The 18,217-nt window shown below is 45.4% G+C and overlaps 1 protein-coding gene across 1 annotated transcript in view; it reads left to right on the top strand.

Moving 5' to 3' along the window:
* FLVCR1 (FLVCR choline and heme transporter 1) overlaps window positions 1-8,502 on the top strand; it is a 42,119-nt gene extending 33,617 nt beyond the window's left edge. The window contains exons 9-10 of the mRNA XM_025186396.2: window positions 5,736-5,803; window positions 7,199-8,502. Of these exons, the coding sequence (XP_025042181.2) occupies window positions 5,736-5,803; window positions 7,199-7,273 (143 nt within the window). The 3' untranslated portion in view covers window positions 7,274-8,502. The remainder of the gene's footprint in view (window positions 1-5,735; window positions 5,804-7,198) is intronic.
* The last annotated feature ends 9,715 nt before the right edge of the window (window positions 8,503-18,217 follow it).

Raw genomic sequence — 18,217 nt, forward strand, 5'->3', positions numbered from 1 at the left:
GGGAAGGACACCTAACAGACATCTGTAAGATTTGCAGTGTTCAAGCCTAGAATGAAATGAGAGAGGAATTCTAGGCTTAAACTCCTGCTGATGGGAGTCAGGGCTGCAGCCCCTGGCACCAGCTCAACACCAGCTGTTCGCAGCACACCAGCGTTAGTGCGCGAATCTGAGGTGACCCCAAGGTGTTCAGCAGCATCTAGCTGCTCTTCAGCAATGCAGTACTGGTCCAGTCCCTGGTACCGAAGTCTTCAAAGAAGCCATGGAGAGGTAGGTATCCATCCTGATGGGAGCACTGGGTGCATCCGTGGGGGGACACTCTACGGCTTTGTCCTCGCCAAAGCATGAGGTTGCTCCTGCACTATATTGGCCAGTGTTTCCCAATTTTTTTTGGCCACGGAACCCTTTTAAACTTGAAAGAATTTTGCAGAACCCCTAATGACAGTCTTATATATATATATATATATATATATATATATATATATATATATATATATATATATATATGGAGCTGAAAAAGCAGGCCACAAAAATCAGGATAATAATAAACAAATGCTAAACAAGTTCATGAGATCAACATTTAGTTTAATTGCACATATTTAAAAACAAAAATCACACTTAATGTGTACAAAAAATAAAGCTCAAATTAATATGCATAATGTATGGTATATAACAGGTGATCGCATCACTGACTCACTGTGCACACAGCGCTGAGTAGTGACATCATCATCCCCACTCTCTGGCTAAGCTGGCATTACTCAGGGACATTTTACCATGGCAAACACAAATACTTTGTTTTCAATAAAATTCATAAATGATTAAATATTAATTTTTTTTTAAACATAAAATGTTACTGTAATGGAATTTTCTCACGGAACCCTTATTTTCACTTCGCAAAACCCCAGGGTTTCGCGGAACACCATTTGGGAAACACTGATCTAGGCAGTAGTCGAGCTCTATGTGAGCTAGTAGTCCAGAGGTCCAGGACCTGTCTGTGAGCCATTGATGCTGGATATTTTTGACATGACTTGAGACCTAATTGAGCTCACGTCATTGCTGGGTCCAGCACTCCGCAGGGAGAACTACCGTGTGTGGGCTCACAAGAAGAGGTAGCTGGCACCGAAGCATTCATTGGCTAGGGGCCCACTAACTTCCCTGCAGCGATAGACACTATTGGCACTGACTCCGGCACCATCACTGTCTCAACTGGTCGTTGGTTTGGTTTCGGCACTGTCCTGCTCGGTGCCAACCTGTGTGGATCAGGGCCCTCTGGCACCATGTTGGTCACCGGTACCAGGTCCCTCTCACCAGCATATGCGGCCACCAGCACCACTGGTCCAGCACTGGGGTAAACCGATAGCCATGGCACATCTGGTCCAGTGGCCATTTTGGACTCTATAGGCCTACCATCAAGCCCGGGGCCAGGTTACATCCAGGACAGGGTCAGTCTACTCATACTCTAGGGGCACTCTGTTAGCCACTCCACTATCCAGGTCTCCTGCCTTGGAGAGTTGGGTAGCCCCAATAAGGAGCAAGGGAGGCTTCCTCCACTGCAGTAGTGGCTCCTCTGGTCCAGGAGATTTCTCAGAGCAAGGAGCAGTTGCCACCTAGAGTCTGTTCATCTTCCTCTCCTGATGAGGCTCTTGCTGATCCATTGCCAGCAATGCCCATCATGGACATAAGAACCCCCCGGGAGCTACTGAAAAGACTGGCTCAAAACCTTTGGGTTCAGGCGGAGGAGGTAGTAGAGGACTCTGACCCTATGGTGGACATTTTAACAGCAGATGCGCCTGCAAGTGTTGCCCTGCCTTGGAACAAGACTGTGGCTAAAATACCCAAAGCCCTCTGTCAGATCCCTGCCTCCATTCCACCTACATATAAAGGGGTCAAGAGGAGATACTATGTGCCACAGTCTGGGAATAAGCACCTCTTTGTGCACCTGCCTCCCTGGTTCCTAGTGGTCAGGCTGTTGATGGCAGGTAGAGGCAAGAGCAGCCAGGGCCCACTCGGAAGAGTAAGGAGCCTAAAAAGCTCAACTTGTTGGGCCATAAGGCCTATGCCACTGCAGGACTTTATCTGAGGATCACTAATCAACAGGCCATGCTCAGCAGATACTCACAACTCTTGAGTGACAATAGACAAATTTAAGGAGGAGCTCCCATGGAGTTTAAGGCTCAGGTGGAGGAGGGGAGGATTGTCTCCAGTGTCTTCCAACCACAAGAGGAGTGAATTTTGGCTTGTGCACCAAAATTGATGTCATGTGCGCTCGTTTGGATGTGTGCCACCATGGCACCAAAGTTAATAACACGCACATGTTCCTGGCTGCTGGAGCAGCTTCCCCTGCTCTCTCTCTTCTCTCCCCTCCCCCCCCCCCCGCCATGTAGCAGGTCGTATTCCCAGCCGCCAGAGCAGATACCCCCCCACTCTCCCATACCAGGCAGCAGGTCTCATTCCCAGCCCCAGCGGTCTGAACAGGCCCCGGCCACCAGAGTAGGCCTTCCCTTCCCACACACTGCCATGTAGCCGTGGTAGGTCCCTGCCCCCCACCCCAATAGCTCCCTCACAATGCTATCTCAGCCAGCCCCACCCACTGGAGCAGCCGCCTGCTGCACAGATCTCCAGAGGAGCTGGATGGGGGGAGAATTTTTTGTGTGTGTCCTCACAGGCATGCAGCTTAGTGGGAACTATGATTGTCTCCCACACTGCCCTCTATGCTGTATTGGATGCTGCTCATTTGGCTGCTAGATCTATGGCCATGGGCATCATGATGGAGCAGAGCTCATGGCTCCAGGTTTCGGGCATTGTGCGAGAGGTCCAGATCACCAATCCTGAAGTCCTGGGGCACACACATTCCGGCCCCTCGAAGAGGCCCACCAAACCCTAGGCCTCTGCAATGCACCTGTCAGCAGGGTCCTAGATAGGACAATAGTAGGAGGAGGAACCGGGACAATAATGGCATGCCCAACAGAAGGAGGTCCCATTTGGCCTCAGACCAGGGAGCAGGCCCCTCAAACAAAACCTAGGGCCTAGGTCAGGGTTTTGAAGATGCACCTGAGGAAAGAGTGACAGCCCCAAATCTAGATCGCCTATCCTACTTCCATTATGCATGGAGTAGTATCACATCAGACCGGTGGGTCCTTGTCATGGTGGAAGTAAGATATTCTATCCTGTTTCTTAACTCCCCACCTTCCTAGTCCCTCTTCAGGGATCCCTCTCTTAAGCACCTTCTTCGAGAGGAGGTAGCTTCACTCCTGCTGTTAGGAGTGGTGGAGCAGGTTCCATCTGAGTTTCGAGGGAAAGGGTTTTCTCCCGACATTTTTTAATCCCAACGTCCAAAGCGGGTCTTCACCCTCTTCTGGATCTCAGAGGGCTCAACACCTTCATCAAAAGACGAGGTTCAGGATGGTTACATTGGCTTCTATTATCCACTCCCTCAATCTAGGGGACTAGTATGCTGCCCTTGATTTAAAGGATGCCTATTTCCATCATTCCTCATCACAGGTGGTTCCTTCACTTCTGTCAGAGGGGACCGCTATAAATTCACAGTCCTCCCCTTTGGCTTCTCTGCTGCTCCAGGTGTATTCACAAAATGCATGGTGGTAGTGGCTGCCTTTCTAAGGAGGAGGGTGCACAGGTGTTCCCCTACTTCAGTGACTGGCTTATCAGGGTCTACTCACAGCAACAAGTACTGCAGCACATAGAGCTGGTATGGCACACGTTCACTATTCTGGGCCTCATGTTGAACGAGGAAAAGTCCACTCTTGTTCTAACATAGACTATAGAGTTTGTGGGGGCGAGACTCAATGCCACGACAGGAATAACATCCCTCCCGAGCTTCAGGTTCGCAGCCATGTGGGACCTTACCCTCGGCCTTTGAGTGTTGCCATTGATGATGGCAAGGAACTGGCTTGCCAGGTGTTCCTGCCTCACTTGAGGGGCAAGTGTGTGTCAGTCCTGATGAACACTGTCATCGATGTTTTATATTAACTGACAGGGTGGAGCTTGTTCCTCTCCCCTGTGTCGGGAGGCGTGAACCCTATGGGATCTCTGCAGGGGATCCGTTTGGAGGCCACTTACCTTCCAGGAACCTGCAGTGCTCTAGCAGGTCGACTCAGCAGGTCATTCAGAGCTCATGAATGGTTCCTCAGAGAGGATGTGGGCCAAGAGCTCTTCTGCAACTGGGAAACTCCCCACCTGGATCTGTTTAGGTCAGGCAGGATGAAGGGCCTACCAGTTTTGGCACAGTGCTTATCTTCATCACCGCATGTATTAGAGCATATTATGACCTGGGGGGAAAGCCTGTCCTTCCAATCACCCCTATTTTACCAGGGCCCCAAGCCTCATCCACAGCTTTCTTGGCGCAGGTACCCATCCTGGATATTTGCAGGGTGGCTCCCTGGTTGTCCATTCATACCTTTACCAGCCACTCTGCGAAAGCGCATCAGGCCAGGGAAAAGACAGCCCTTAGCAGGGCTAAGTTACAGTCCATATTAAGGATGTTAAGTATCTGGTAATTGACTAATTGAATAGTCCATGCATTTTTGCAGTGACTATTTCATTAGTTGATAGGGCACCTTTGCTCTGAAGTCTTCAAAGGTGAAAGTGCCAAAACCCAGGGTCAGCTGGGGACTCCCCCACTGACCCTGGGCTCCATGCAGCGCTGTCACTTTGAAATGCCACGAGGAGCCCAACACCAGGCTTCCCGAGGCATTTCAAAGCAGCAGCACCGCACAAAGCAGCTGACCCCGGGCTCCATGTGGCGCTGCTGCTTTGATGTACGCCCTTCTATTCCATCCCCCTTGCTGCCTCTATCTGATAGAGACAGCGGGGGGGAGTGACTAGTCGACTATCTGATAAGCATTTGCTTATCGCATAGTAGACTAGTCCTTCACATCCCTAGTCCATATCCTCATAGGTCCCATCCCCCCCGGTAGGTACAGCTTGGGAGTCAGTTTCATGGAATGGACATAAGCAAGCACTTGAAGAAAAAATGGTTACTTGCCTCATAACTCTCGTTCTTTGAGATGTGTTGCTCATGTCCATTCCAAATCCCGCTCACCGCCCCATCATTGGAACTTCTCCGGCAAGAAGGAACTGAGGGGATGGAGGGCCCAGCAGGGGTATATATGCACTGATATATGCACCACTCCAGAGGGCCTCCCAGCTGGCCCAACTGGAACTGCTAAGGGTAAAAAGCTTCCAGAACTCATGCATACCTACATGGAATGGACATAAGCAACACATCTCAAAGAACAACAGTTACAAGGTAAGTAACCATATGTTATGCTCTTTTATATAAGAGGTTCTGTGCATAAGTCTATTCTGAGGGCCTTCTGAGGGGATTTTTAGAGACATGCAAATAGCCTGAAAAGATTTAATCTCAAGCAGCTCTAATATTCTCAGACTAAAGAAATTACTGTTTGTTTCACAAATTTACACCTGAGACTTACTTTCTGGAACACATGTAAACAGTTGTACATGCGTACCAAAAATGTCAACATTCCTTATCCTACCTTAATGCTGCTAAGAAAATTGCATATGTAAAAACTGTTAAGTGACTTCTCACATGTTTAAAATTCGTGAAGATATGGGTAGGTGAATAAGTCAGAGTACAAATAAAGAAATGTCTTTTGAACAAGTTGTAAGTAGCTGCCACATCTGTGTCATAGGTGTACAGTCAGTCTCCTAGAATGGCCTCATTATGGGAAAGTTATGAGTTTATGCTTTCTTTGTTTCAGCCTTAATCAAATCAGATTTGCGGAGACAAAATATAAATTCAGGGATTCTGAACACAGACATTAAAGCTGTAAGTAATTAATCTTTTCTGTTTTGGTTGTTTTATTGCCCTTAAATATTTGACTGGTAATTGCATGAGCATTTAATATCAAAAGTCAATATGTGCTGGCTTCCTAATTCAGCTAGAGCAACTGATACATTGTAGGGCCAGTTCTCAGTTATCTGATTATTTCTCCCTGTAACCACTATGGGTGTGTCTAGACTACAGGGTTCTGTCGACAAAAGTGGACTTTTGTCAACAAAACTATACCTGCATCTACGCTACCGCCGAGTTCTGTCAACAGAATGTCGACAGAACTCGGCAGTTTTGTCGACGGCGGTAAACCTCATTCTATGAGGAATAACGCCTTTTGTCGACAGAGTTCTGCCTCTACACTGTCCTTTGCATCTACGCTGTCATGTCGACAAAGCTTTGTTGACAGTATCTGTCGACAAAGCTTCTGTCAACAAAAGCCTGTAGTCTAGACGTACCCCAAGTGTATATCTGTTAAAACATTGGACAGTGCCTATACCTTCAGATTTTCCTTTGTTCTTAATAGCAGGAATTGGCCTCTTTCTTGCTGCAGTTTAACTCTTTAGCTGTATCAAAACATACATTGTTTACTGCAAGTAAATTTTTAAAGTATACACTTAGAAGTACATGCAGTACATTTGGCATTTCAGTGAAAAAGTGGTCTTCCTTTTAATGCGGTCCATGTGTGTATGAAAGAAAGGCATGGTAGAGTTTCATGCCATGTTGAATTTGTTCAGTCCTGTTTTTGTGTATCCTTTGGTTCCTTTTGAAGTGAGGGGAAGTTGAGCAATGAGCATTGCTTTAGATCACAAGATGTGTATCCATAGCTGTTAGCTTTGCAATATATTACATAATCACTGGTTGTTTAAATGAGGGTAAACAACTGAAATCTTTCCATCTTGTAGTTTTCTTGACCTTCAAGGAAACGAAGATGCCTTTGTGGAGTTGTACTGTAACTGCATCTATCACACAGTTTTCTGCCTACGTTAGGTAATGCACATGTACCTCCAAGTTTCAGCAGGATTTCCTTATTTTCAAGATCCTCCTCTATTGTATTTAAATACAGTGGGGATGAACTGAATCTAATCTCAGTAAGATCCATGTCTGTACTCCCTCTGTAATGTAGATGGGAAAGTTACATAATTTATAGGAAATCTTGATTCCATATAATTTTGAATTGTAAATTGGAGGAGGAAGGGAATCTGTCTCATATGCCTTTCTATTAACCTCTAACAGATTAATTATTCACCAAATCTAGTTTCTTTAAACCGTAATGTCATCTGACTATATGAATTGTACAACTTAGTGATTTAGTCTCATTGTAGCCAAACAAACTGAAAACAAGGACAACTTCATGTGTATAAGTACTTAATCCCCTAATTCTTTCTGCAGGTACCAGTTGACAGTCCTACAGAACAAGAAAAGAATAATACTGTGTTCAAAAAACAATCAGAATCAGCCATATGAGGCAGAAGGAAAATACCCTAGAAATACACACGTTCTGTGTAACACTGATTGCACTGATTAGTATAATCACTGGAATTATGTGTGTAAGAATTTTGTCACAATATTGTCATACAGTATTGCACAATTTATTTTGCCTGAGGCATAAACGGTTTTAACTTTATTGAATATTTATCTTGGCAGTTTTCAAATTTTTTATTCTTATTAGTAAAGGTTTTTTTGAATGCTGTTCACTCTCTTGGAAGCAGTGCATGCTCAGAATCTTATGGTAAAGAAATACTCATTTCAAAATGTAAATATTGTAACAAATGGCCAGTCAGGATTAAATGAATTCAGTACATTTATTTGGTTAATTCATTTGCCCAAAGTCACACTTTCCTAATGCACAATTCAACACAAGGAAGAGATGGACTGGGCAGACACACAGCTAAAAGGGATTGATATTTTAACAGTATTTTTAATATAAATATGTTGAACATTTTAAACTAATCCTTCTGTCTGAGGGATTCTGTCTTTAGCACAATACAAAGAACAAAATACAATTCCAGGTATAAATGTGTCAGAATGAAATCTGAAGCTTTTATTGCCAGGGAAAACCATAGTATATGAAACATTTTGGTCCCACCACACAGGCAAGAGGAAACACTTTCTGCATAAATTCATCACAGGAGATACTTATTATTGATCTACTGAATATTTGAAACTCTGTTAAAGGTAAAGCAGTAATAGGCAGTAGAGTATTTTGACATGGTGTAGCTCCATAAAATACTCTGAATGTTACTTTAGATGGCTGATGTGAGATGAATACATGTTTACAAAAACATTGTGCCTTGACCGCTGAACATTGTAAAAAAGAGCCGAAGTTATATCTGTTTTGTCTTACATTGTTGGGGAAGTTCCATTGCACACGTGTGAACACCTCCTCTATGTATTTGCTGACTTAACAGAAAATGTCTTTCACCCTTTCCATATGTCTTTGCATCATGAACTGTCATGATAGTCTCTAGTTAAGTGTTTGAATTTATCATGCATTTGGCAAACAACTCGATGAGAAGTAAAACATGTTTGTCCTTCAGTCTGTGTGGCTTTAAACAAATTGTGAAAGGGGAGTGTTCCGCTGCTTCTGTTGGAACATCTGCTATTTGTACACTGCATCATAAATAATGTTGTGATTTTTGTCATGGTGATCCTGGAAATCCTGAATTTGAATAAAGTCTGTGAAATCTTGGAAATGGTTGTAAAAGATATTTGATTGTGCCCCCAAACAGAGTGGCCCTGTGACATGGTGCACGGGCTCATAGCACTACTCTGGTTTGGCTCATCTGTCTCGATTTACAGAGGGGCAGATGTTGCTGTGATCTGTGTGCACTAATTCACAACAGCTGGAAGGGGAACTCACACTACAATTCCCTTGGACGTCACTTTTCAGCACCCTTCATTGTGCTCTCGTACGTACGTATTGATGTAACAAAAGCTACATTGTTTAACTTCCTGTGACTTGCCGCTTTTGCCCGCACCTTTTCTGTGAAATGTATTGAATACTTACATGTTGAAGACATAATATTAATCATAAATAGCAAAGGGCACCTAACTCCTAGGTGACCTGCTACACAGTGGAATTAACAGCCCCTGAGTTAGTTGCCTAGGCTCACAATATGTTGCATTGGGAGACTTAGATGCCTACTAGCAAGGTGATTTTCCTGAATGGGAACCCTTGTAAGGTAGCCAGGGCTCAAGTGCAGAGGAAGCGGGTAGTGCTCAGATCCATCTCAGTATTGGTGAAGTCAGTGGAAGTGATATATACGTTGACTTTAGAAAGGCTTTTGATACGGCCTCCCACAATATTCTTGCTAGCAAGTTAAGGGAATGTGGATTGGATAAATGGACGGTAAGATGGATAGAAAGCTGGCTGGAAGGTCAGGCCCAAGCGGGTAGTGATCAACGGCTCGATGTCAGGATGGCGGTCGGTTTCTAGCCGAGTGCCCAAGGTTCGGTTCCGAGACCAGTTTTGTTCAACATCTTTATTAATGACCTGAATGAGGGGATGGATTGCACCCTCAGCATGTTTGCGGATGACACTAAGCTGGGGTAGAGGTCGATACGCTGGAGGGCAGAGATAGGGTCCAGAGTGACTTAGACAAATTGGAAGATTGGGCCAAAAGAAATCTGATGAGGTTCAGCAAGGATGAATGTAGAGTCCTGCACTTGGGATGGAAAAATCCCAAGCATTGTTACAGGCTGGGGACCAACTGGCTAAGTAGCAGTTCTGCAGAAAAGGCAGCCTGGCTCAGTTCTTGCTTGTGCCACCTTTGGGAACTCAGCGCCCTCCTCCCTCCCCCCGACAGGGGCTTCCTGGGCAGTATAGAATAGTCTAGTAACTGATGAGAATTCATGAGGTTAATCGACTATTCAGTTAAGCGATATTTAACATCCCTAGCTGGGAGTAGGCAAGAGAGCCTGCTCCATTCATGCCCCTATACTTGGGAAGAAGTGTTCTTTCTCACCAGGAACATACCCCTGCAAGAAACCCCAATGCCAACTCTATCTACACATCTATATACAAGCGACACCATCCTAGGACCTAATCACATAAGCCACAACATCAGAGGCTCATACAACTGCACATCCTCTAATCCAGTGGTTCCCAAACTTTTCAGCATTGTGCCCCCTTTTTGATTTTTGAGAAACCCTCATGCCCCCTCTCCCCAAAAAATAGCAGCAAAACTTGACGGGTGTGTGTGTGCCTGGGTGACCTTGCCCCCCGCAGAATTTCTTCATGCCCCCCAAGGGGATACGCCCCCCAATTTGGGAACCCATGCTCTAATGTGAGATAATGCCATTAAGTGCTAGCAATGCCCCTCTGCCATGTACATTGGTCAAAATGGACACACATCAGATATTAGAAGTGGTAGCACACAGAAACCTGTAGTGGAACATTGTAACCTGCGTGGGCACTCATTAATTGGTTTAAAAATAGCCATTCTTCTACAAATGAATTTCACAAGCCAGCAACAGAGAGAGAGTGCAGCATTGACCGTAATATGCACATTTGACATTTCCCTGTAGTTTGGGTGGCTGCTTTCCTTACATTCAATGCCCAATTGATGTCAAAAACTAATTATGGGGTACTTTCAGCCCAATCAGCTTCATTAGCACTGGTATTACAGTTGACACGAGGTACATTTTTTTCTCCCTTTTAAATTGTGAGGGTCCTCCCTTTTGTTCTCCACTCTAGTTTTTTCCATGCAATCATGATTTTGTAGACCTATACCATAACTCTCCTTAGTCTCCTCTTTTCTAAGCTGAAAAGTCCAAGTCTCTTTAATCTCTCTCATCATATGGGACCCATTCCAAACCTCTAATAATTTTTGTTGCCCTTTTCTGAACCTTTTCCGGTGCCAATATATCTTTTTTGAGATGAGGTGACCACATCTATACATAGTAGTCAAGATGTGGGCGAAGGGAGGGGCCCACCCCATCTTGGACCTCCGAGATCTAAACAAGGCGGTAGTAAAACAAGTTCAGAATGGTGACCCTGGCATCGGTCATCCCAGTGCTACAATTAGAAGACTGGTAAGCGACTCTCGACCTCAAGGACGCGTACTTCCACATGGCAATCAGACCCAGCCACAGGAGGTTCCTCAGGTTTATGGTGGGCCAATACCATTTTCAGTTTACGGTGCTCCCTTTTGGTTTATGTACGGCACCGAGGGTATTCACGAAATGCATGGCAGTGGTTGCTGCATATCTCCGCAAACAAGGGGTGCATGTGTTTCCGTACCTCGACAACTGGCTGATCCGAGGTTGCTCGTACGGGCAGGTAGAAGCTCACGTGGCACTCACACGAGCCCTTTTCCTAAGGTTAGGACTCTTGATAAATGTTGAGAAGTCATTCCTGACTCCCTCGCAACAGATAGAATTTGTGGGAGCCCTCCTCGATTCGAGGGTGGCAAGGGTGTTCCTGCCCAAGAGCAGGTTCCTCTCCATAGTGGAGCTGATCTCGGGGCTACCTCGGTCCCCTATAACAACCCCTCGGGTCTGCTCCAGGCTCCTAGGCCATTTGGCGGCGTGTACGTACACGGCCCACCATGCCAGATTGCAGATGAGACCCATGCAGGAGTGGTTGGCGAAGGCCTTCAGCCAGTCCAGGGGTCTTTGGGACTCGATAATTACGGTGCCCAAAGTAATTCTGGACTCCCTCCTATGGTGGACCCAGGAACCTGTGGTATGCAGTGGGGTCCCTTTCAATACCCCTCCCCCCTCCCTGACGCTGGTTACCGATGCGTCCGACTTGGGCTGGGGAGCGCACCTGGGGCGACAGAACTCAAGGCCTTTGGTCCCCCTCCGAGCGAGCCCTACACATAAACGTCCGGGAATTGCGGGTGGTGAGGCGAGCCTGTAAAGCCTTCCTGCCAAGGCTCGCCCACCGCTCAATCCTGGTTCGTATGGACAACACAGCGGCGGTCTTTTACCTCAACAAGCAGGGTGGGGCGCGATCAACTCCCCTCTGCAAAGAGGCCCTGCAACTTTGGCATTTGTGTGTCATGCACGGTATCACACCTCAAGCAGAATACCTCCTGGGGTGCAAAAACCTGCTAGCAGACACGCTGAGCAGATCCTTTGGAGCCCATGAGTGGACCCTCAAGGACTCTGCTCTCCGCCAGGTTTTCCACAGGTGGGGTTATCCCTGCCTAGACCTGTTCGCCTCGGCAAGCAATGCCAAGTGCAGGAACTACTGTTCCCTACTGGGACTAGGGAAATATTCCCTGGGGGATGCCCTGACAACTGTGTGGGCAGAGGGCATTCTCTATGCCTTTCCCCCGTTTCCCCTAATTTCCAGGGTATTGACCAGGGCGAGGACATTTCAGTCCTCGATCATTCTCATAGCCCCCAGGTGGCCCAGACAGTTCTGGTTCCCCATCCTGGTGGACATGTTTGTCCAGGACCCAATAGTACTCCCTCCAGTCCGGGATCTGCTAACTCAACCCTGGGGCGAAGGGATCATGGTTCATCCGGATCTCCGATCTCTCCACCTAACGGCATGGTTTATCCGTGGTTGAACCAACCTGAAAGGGAATGTTCCCAAGAGGTTCAGATGGTTCTCCTCAGTAGCAGGAAGCCCTCTACTAGACGGTCGTATGCTGCCAAATGGCGGCGCTTCTCATCTTGGGCGTCCCCGAGAGGAGTACACCCGTCCTCGGCTCCTATTCCAACTATTCTTGACTCCCTTTTCCAGCTTCGGTCTAGTGGCCTATCTTTCTCTTCTATCAAAGTCCATGTGGCATCTCTCTCCACCTTCCATGTCGGAATGGCAGGAGTCTCCCTTTTTTCTAACTCGGTGGTTAAACGGTTTCTTACTGGCCTGGAAAATCTGTACCCCTCGGTGAGGGCCCCGCTTCCCGCCTGGGACCTTAACGTGATCCTCCACAGGCTTATGCTACCTCCCTTTGAACCACCTTTCATTGAAGGTTGCCTTTATCGTGGCCATTACATAGGCTCGAAGGGTGTCGGAACTAAGGGCGCTAACTATAGACCCGCCCTACCTTGTTTTTTCCAATAACAATGTAAGGCTATGGCCTCATCCAGCCTTCCTCCCGAAGGTGGTGTCACCATTCCACCTGTCCCAGGAGATTTATCTCCCGGTGTTTTTCCCAAAACCCCACACCTCCTCTAAGGAGCGGGTTCTGCACTCCCTGGACGCCAAGCGGGCGCTGGCGTTGTACATTGATAGGACCGGACCGTTCCATAAATCACAACAGTTGTTTATTGCATTCGGGGACAGGGTCAAAGGGTCACCTATTTCCAAGCAAAGGCTATCAAGATGGGTGGTGCAATGCATCACAGAATGCTATCACCTGGCTGGTAAAACCCCACCCAGGGTGAAGGCACACTCCACCAGGGCGCAGGCGTCCTCGGTGGCCTTCGGTGCCCAGGTACCGATCACAGAAATTTGCAGGGCAGCCACCTGGTCTTCCCTTCACACATTTGCAACACACTATGCGCTACCTCAGCAGGCCAGGAAGGATGACCTTTGGCAGTACATGACCAATACTAATACCTAGCAAGAAAATTTAAATGAATTGATTCTCTTCCCACCCTCCACCCACCCATCTGCTCTGTGGGGAAAATCAAATAACTCCAATTGTGTCTAAGGGGGGACACTGGAGGAAATCAAAACTCTCTAAAAGAAAACTGCTGTAAGGGTTAAAAGTTTTCCAGACCTCTCTCCCTGTATCAGAGTGGAATCATCTAAACTCTAATCAAAGACCCTTACAAATGCCTATCTCAAATTCATGGATACTCCTAGTCTGTCACAAATTATCATGTATACGCTTATCTTTGTCACAGTTTGCCTTGTAAGACTACTCACTCCACATTCTCATGTGCCTTTGTTTTGTAAAACTTACTTCTAGCACTCCTGGTGTGAACAGAAGTCTCAGAGTACTTCTGCTGAGACTTTGATATGTTAAAGAAAAACAATCAACGACTGAACTGTCTAAGCATTCTGTATAAAGGATCCAAAAACCTGTAACTCAGGGCTGACTGCTATTGCTCTGCTGCCAGCCTGAATGCATGCATAATAAAGTTTTCCTTTCTAGGTTTCTCTCCTGCCTCACTGATTTGATTTGACCTCCGGCTTCGAACCCTTCTGGGGGCTCTGTACCCCAGGGGAGCGAGATTTCCCCCTCAGCTCTTACAAGTGCTAGCATGTCCTCCCGTGTTTATAAGAGGTTAGACTCATTCCTTCCAGCATTCAGTTCATTACCATAAAATGTTCTAGCCCTGCTTTTCCCCTCTGTTTTATCTTCAGCCAAATTGCTTGGCAAACCTCTGAAAAGCTGACAGTTTTCAGCTTGCCAGAGAGCCTGCTAGGCGTCTGAAAAAAACATTTTCACTGTAATGAAGGATTATTTACTGCCGGAACTAAACGCCCCTCCAAAAAGGAGCATGAAAGTTCACAACCGTTTGAGCATATGTTTTATCTGCCAAATATTTCCCTTCAAAGATAAAGCGTATTATATGTAAGGCCTCAGTAACAAAGCAAAAAGAGATCTTCGATAAAATATCCACTTGCTATCTGACCTCTCTGTCTAAAAAATTGTTTGGTGAAAGGGGAGATGAAATGGAGACTCAAGCGGGTTGCTGGAATAGCATTTGTTTTATAATTAGCCAATTCTACTCAATCTATGTGGCTACATCTACACTGGCACCCTTTTCCGGAAATGCTTAAAACGAAACAGTTTTCCATTGTAAGTATTTCCGGAAAAAGCGCGCCTACATTGGCAGGATGCTTTTCCAGAAAAGCACTTTTTCTGGAAAAGCGTCCATGGCCAATGTAGACGCGCTTTTCCGGAAAAAAGCCCCGATCGTCATTTTCGCAATCGGGGCTTTTTTGCGGAAAAGACTACTGTGCTGTCTACACTGGCCCTTTTCTGGAACAGTTTTTCTGGAAAAGGACTTTTGCCTGAACGGGGACAGCATAGTTTTTCCGGAAAAACACTGACAATTTTACAGTAGATCGTCATTGCTTTTCCGGAAAAGCAAGTGGCCAGTGTAGACAGCTCACAGCTTATTCTGGAAAAGCGGCTGCTTTTCCGGAATAAGTGGCCCAGTGTAGACACAGCCTGTATGTGTGATGTGTGTTTGTTTTTGTTTTTGTTTTGTTTTTTGTCTAGAACCCTTGAGGGACAGCTCTGAAGAGATTTCTTCTCATGGTCAGGTTAAACAAATGGGCCTTCAAACCATCCTTTATAGCCAGCTCTCTAGCAGAGTATTTAGTTGCTAACTTTGGCTAAGTGTTCAAATCTGGGTAACTAAGATTTGAAGGCCTTCTAAATAAATCTGGTCTGATTCCCCCTCTCTATGCTATGGTGGTGAGTACTTAAAGCTTTCAGGGACCTCAGTAAGCAGGGTGAGAGGCTGGCAATGTTGAAAGCAGCCTATTTTTATTTCAGATCCCCAATATAGATATGAGCTCACAATTTTCAGCTCTCAGTTTGAATGCTTTAGTCTAGTGGTTCCCAATTTGTGATCCACCGCAAGGGGTCGTGGAAAACTTGTAAAAGTAAGGATTGGCTTACTTTTCTTTTTCTTTTCTTCCCCCAACCCGGCGTGCAACGGTGGGGAGCAGTAGCTGTGTGTACCAAGACACCCCTGCTTTTGATCCTGTTCTCCAGAAGTTAAGGGAACATGGGGAAAGTGCTTGCATCCCATGCATGCCTCTCATGGCTGGCTGGCACATGAGAAGCATGCTCAGGATGCAAGCTTTCCCCCTCACTCCCTCAGCATCTGGGGAATGGGATCAAAAGCAAGCTGCAACTTGGTGCTGCCCCTCCATGCTCCTGAAGTTCCACCCTTACCCAGTACCATCCCAAAGTTCTGCCCTTGAGGAGCTAGCAGCTCCAGAACTTCCTTTGACCGTGAAAGCCCCCTTGCTCTGAGGATGGGCAGGGGCCAGGAGCTGAGGAAAGCAGTGTGGGCAAACAGCAGCCAATGGGACCTGAGAAGTCTGCATATCCCTCAGCCCACATTGAAACTACCAAGCTGCTACTGTCCTCTGGAGTCTGCTTATAAATGGCTTTTTACCATTTTTTCCTCTTTTTTGAATACCTCTCTCTAACCATTCAAAAGCTATTAGAGTGGTGAGAAGGATTTAGTTGGGCTGCTAGCAAAAATGGATCGGTGGATGAATACAATTTTGTTCAATAAAAATATATGGCATCTCAAAGTTGTTATATTTCAATGTGGACACGTATTATCTCTCAGTACTACTATATTTGTTTAGATAACATGAAATAGTCTACATTTCAAATTTTTATCAAGTTATGGAATGTTTGAAAACAGCTGTTTTGTTTGGGCATTTGTAAAATGTTAACAGACTGAAAAGGGTCCGTATGCTCAAAGGTTGGAAACCGCTGTTAGTCCTCTAGCTTCTTAGTAGTAGTTTGGGCTACTCTACATTAGGAACTTATGTTGGTATAGCTCTGCATCTCAGGTGTGAAAATGCCATGCCCCTGAGACATGGCTCCACCTGACACCCCCTCCCCCCCATTGTAAACAGCACTGCAGAATTCTGTCAACTTAGGCCAGATCTACACTACACAGTAAGTTTGACACCTGCTGCTTTGTGTCTACCAGCTGTGGAAGTCTCTGCTGACATAATTGCCTCTTTAGTAATACCACCTCCCAAATGGTGTTGAGTCACTCTCAGTGTAATTGGGATAACACGTCAGCATAGATACTATGTAGCTTACCTTGTTGACTGCTACTTCCCCTGGGAACCATCTCATAATGCCCTACAGTAATCAGTGCAGGTGCTCCTGGTGAGGATGTGCATTGCCAACTCCAGGAGTAGGGTTGTTAACATGTACTTGTGTACACAGATAACAGATAAGCCTGGGGTCATCGGTTAACCTGCACGGTTACATGCTCCCCACCGACTCTATCAGAGGCAGCGGGGGGGTGGAGGTGGGAACCAGTGCATGTGGGGAGCTGGCTTTTTAGCCTCTGCGTGCTGCCCTTTTTCCATCCCACACCACTCCCTCCCACAGAGGCAGCTCCAGGAGGTAAGATGGGGGTGGAAGAGGGAGGGTGGTGTTACTCTGTCGATTTTTGTCTGAACCTCCTACTGTCACTACTTAAAATATTAATGTTGATAAAGGTAAGGAACAAATGGGAGAAAGTGGTGGGGGAGGTGGAGTGGTGTAAGAATAATCTAAAATGATTTGAACCATAACACAGGCTTTCCCTAAAGTATTCCTTCTCAATCGTTTTTAGCTTAGGATTTGCTATTATAATGAAACCCATCAGCCATTTTACAAGAGGGGTGTTTAAGATGCAGTTTTTTCATTGTAGATGTCGAAGCAAAAACACGCTCTTCTCTGTTTAGGTGATCAGTAAAGCAAAGTGAGCCAAACGTGGTCCCAGCAAAGTCGGGCCCAGTAAAGCTGCTAATACAATCAATCCTAGTATCTTTATACCCTTAGCCAAACAGTCTGACGTCAGGGCATCCAATTAAAGAAATCCTCAATTAAATTTGGAAAAATAAAGCCTTATCAACAAGATGGCGGACAGATACGAGGGAGTACATCTCCTGTCCTAACCAGCCCAATTAACACATACCAATAGCCCATCCTGTAGGCCTCTTCTCACAGGGTGACAAAGTTCACTCTGGTCTACGTGCTTGAGAGAAAAGCTGAAATGGTTTCTGATATACAAGATGGCTTCTAGCTAAATATGAAAATGGTTTCTACATAGACAATCTATTTTAAAAAATCACATACATAATTTAAAAAAATAAATCTATAGAAAATAAAATTTAATATGATGGCAACTTATATTATGTACATAATCTATTAAAATCAAATGACATTTTAAAAATAACGCAGTTCGTGTTTGTTTCTGAATTTTTAAAAGACCGTCAAACCACTCATTTGACTGAAGTCACTGGTTAAGTATCAGGAACCAAAGTTTGTTGAAATGCTAAACCATTTCTTGACCATACTAGCCTATTTTACAGGTGCAGAGGCAATTTTCTTCATTTCGGTTTATTTGACTAGTTCAGTTTAATAACCATTTTATTCAAAATAACTGATTAGCCAAATTATAAAAATCATCCAACACTGATTTGGAGTTAGAAAAAGCAGGAAATCTTGTTTTCTTCTTTCAGTGCTGAGTGAAAATGAGGAGTCTGAGGATGAAATTTACTCCTTAGTTCTTGAAGGACAGTTGTGACCAGAAACAATCAGTTCAATTCACTACATACAGACAATGTATTAGGAACACTGATGAGTCCTTCCTGGCCATGACTGAGATAATAGTACTTCATCTTTTTAATAATCAGTAAGTTATAAATGCAAAGCATGTTTTCATAAACTTTGTTTCTTATGTAGTCAGCACATTTAATATAGTTTTATTTAACTAATAAAAATAGAATCAGAGCTTGAC

This window comes from Pelodiscus sinensis, chromosome 3 (genome assembly GCF_049634645.1).
Source record: "Pelodiscus sinensis isolate JC-2024 chromosome 3, ASM4963464v1, whole genome shotgun sequence".
NCBI classification, from domain to species: domain Eukaryota; kingdom Metazoa; phylum Chordata; order Testudines; family Trionychidae; genus Pelodiscus; species Pelodiscus sinensis.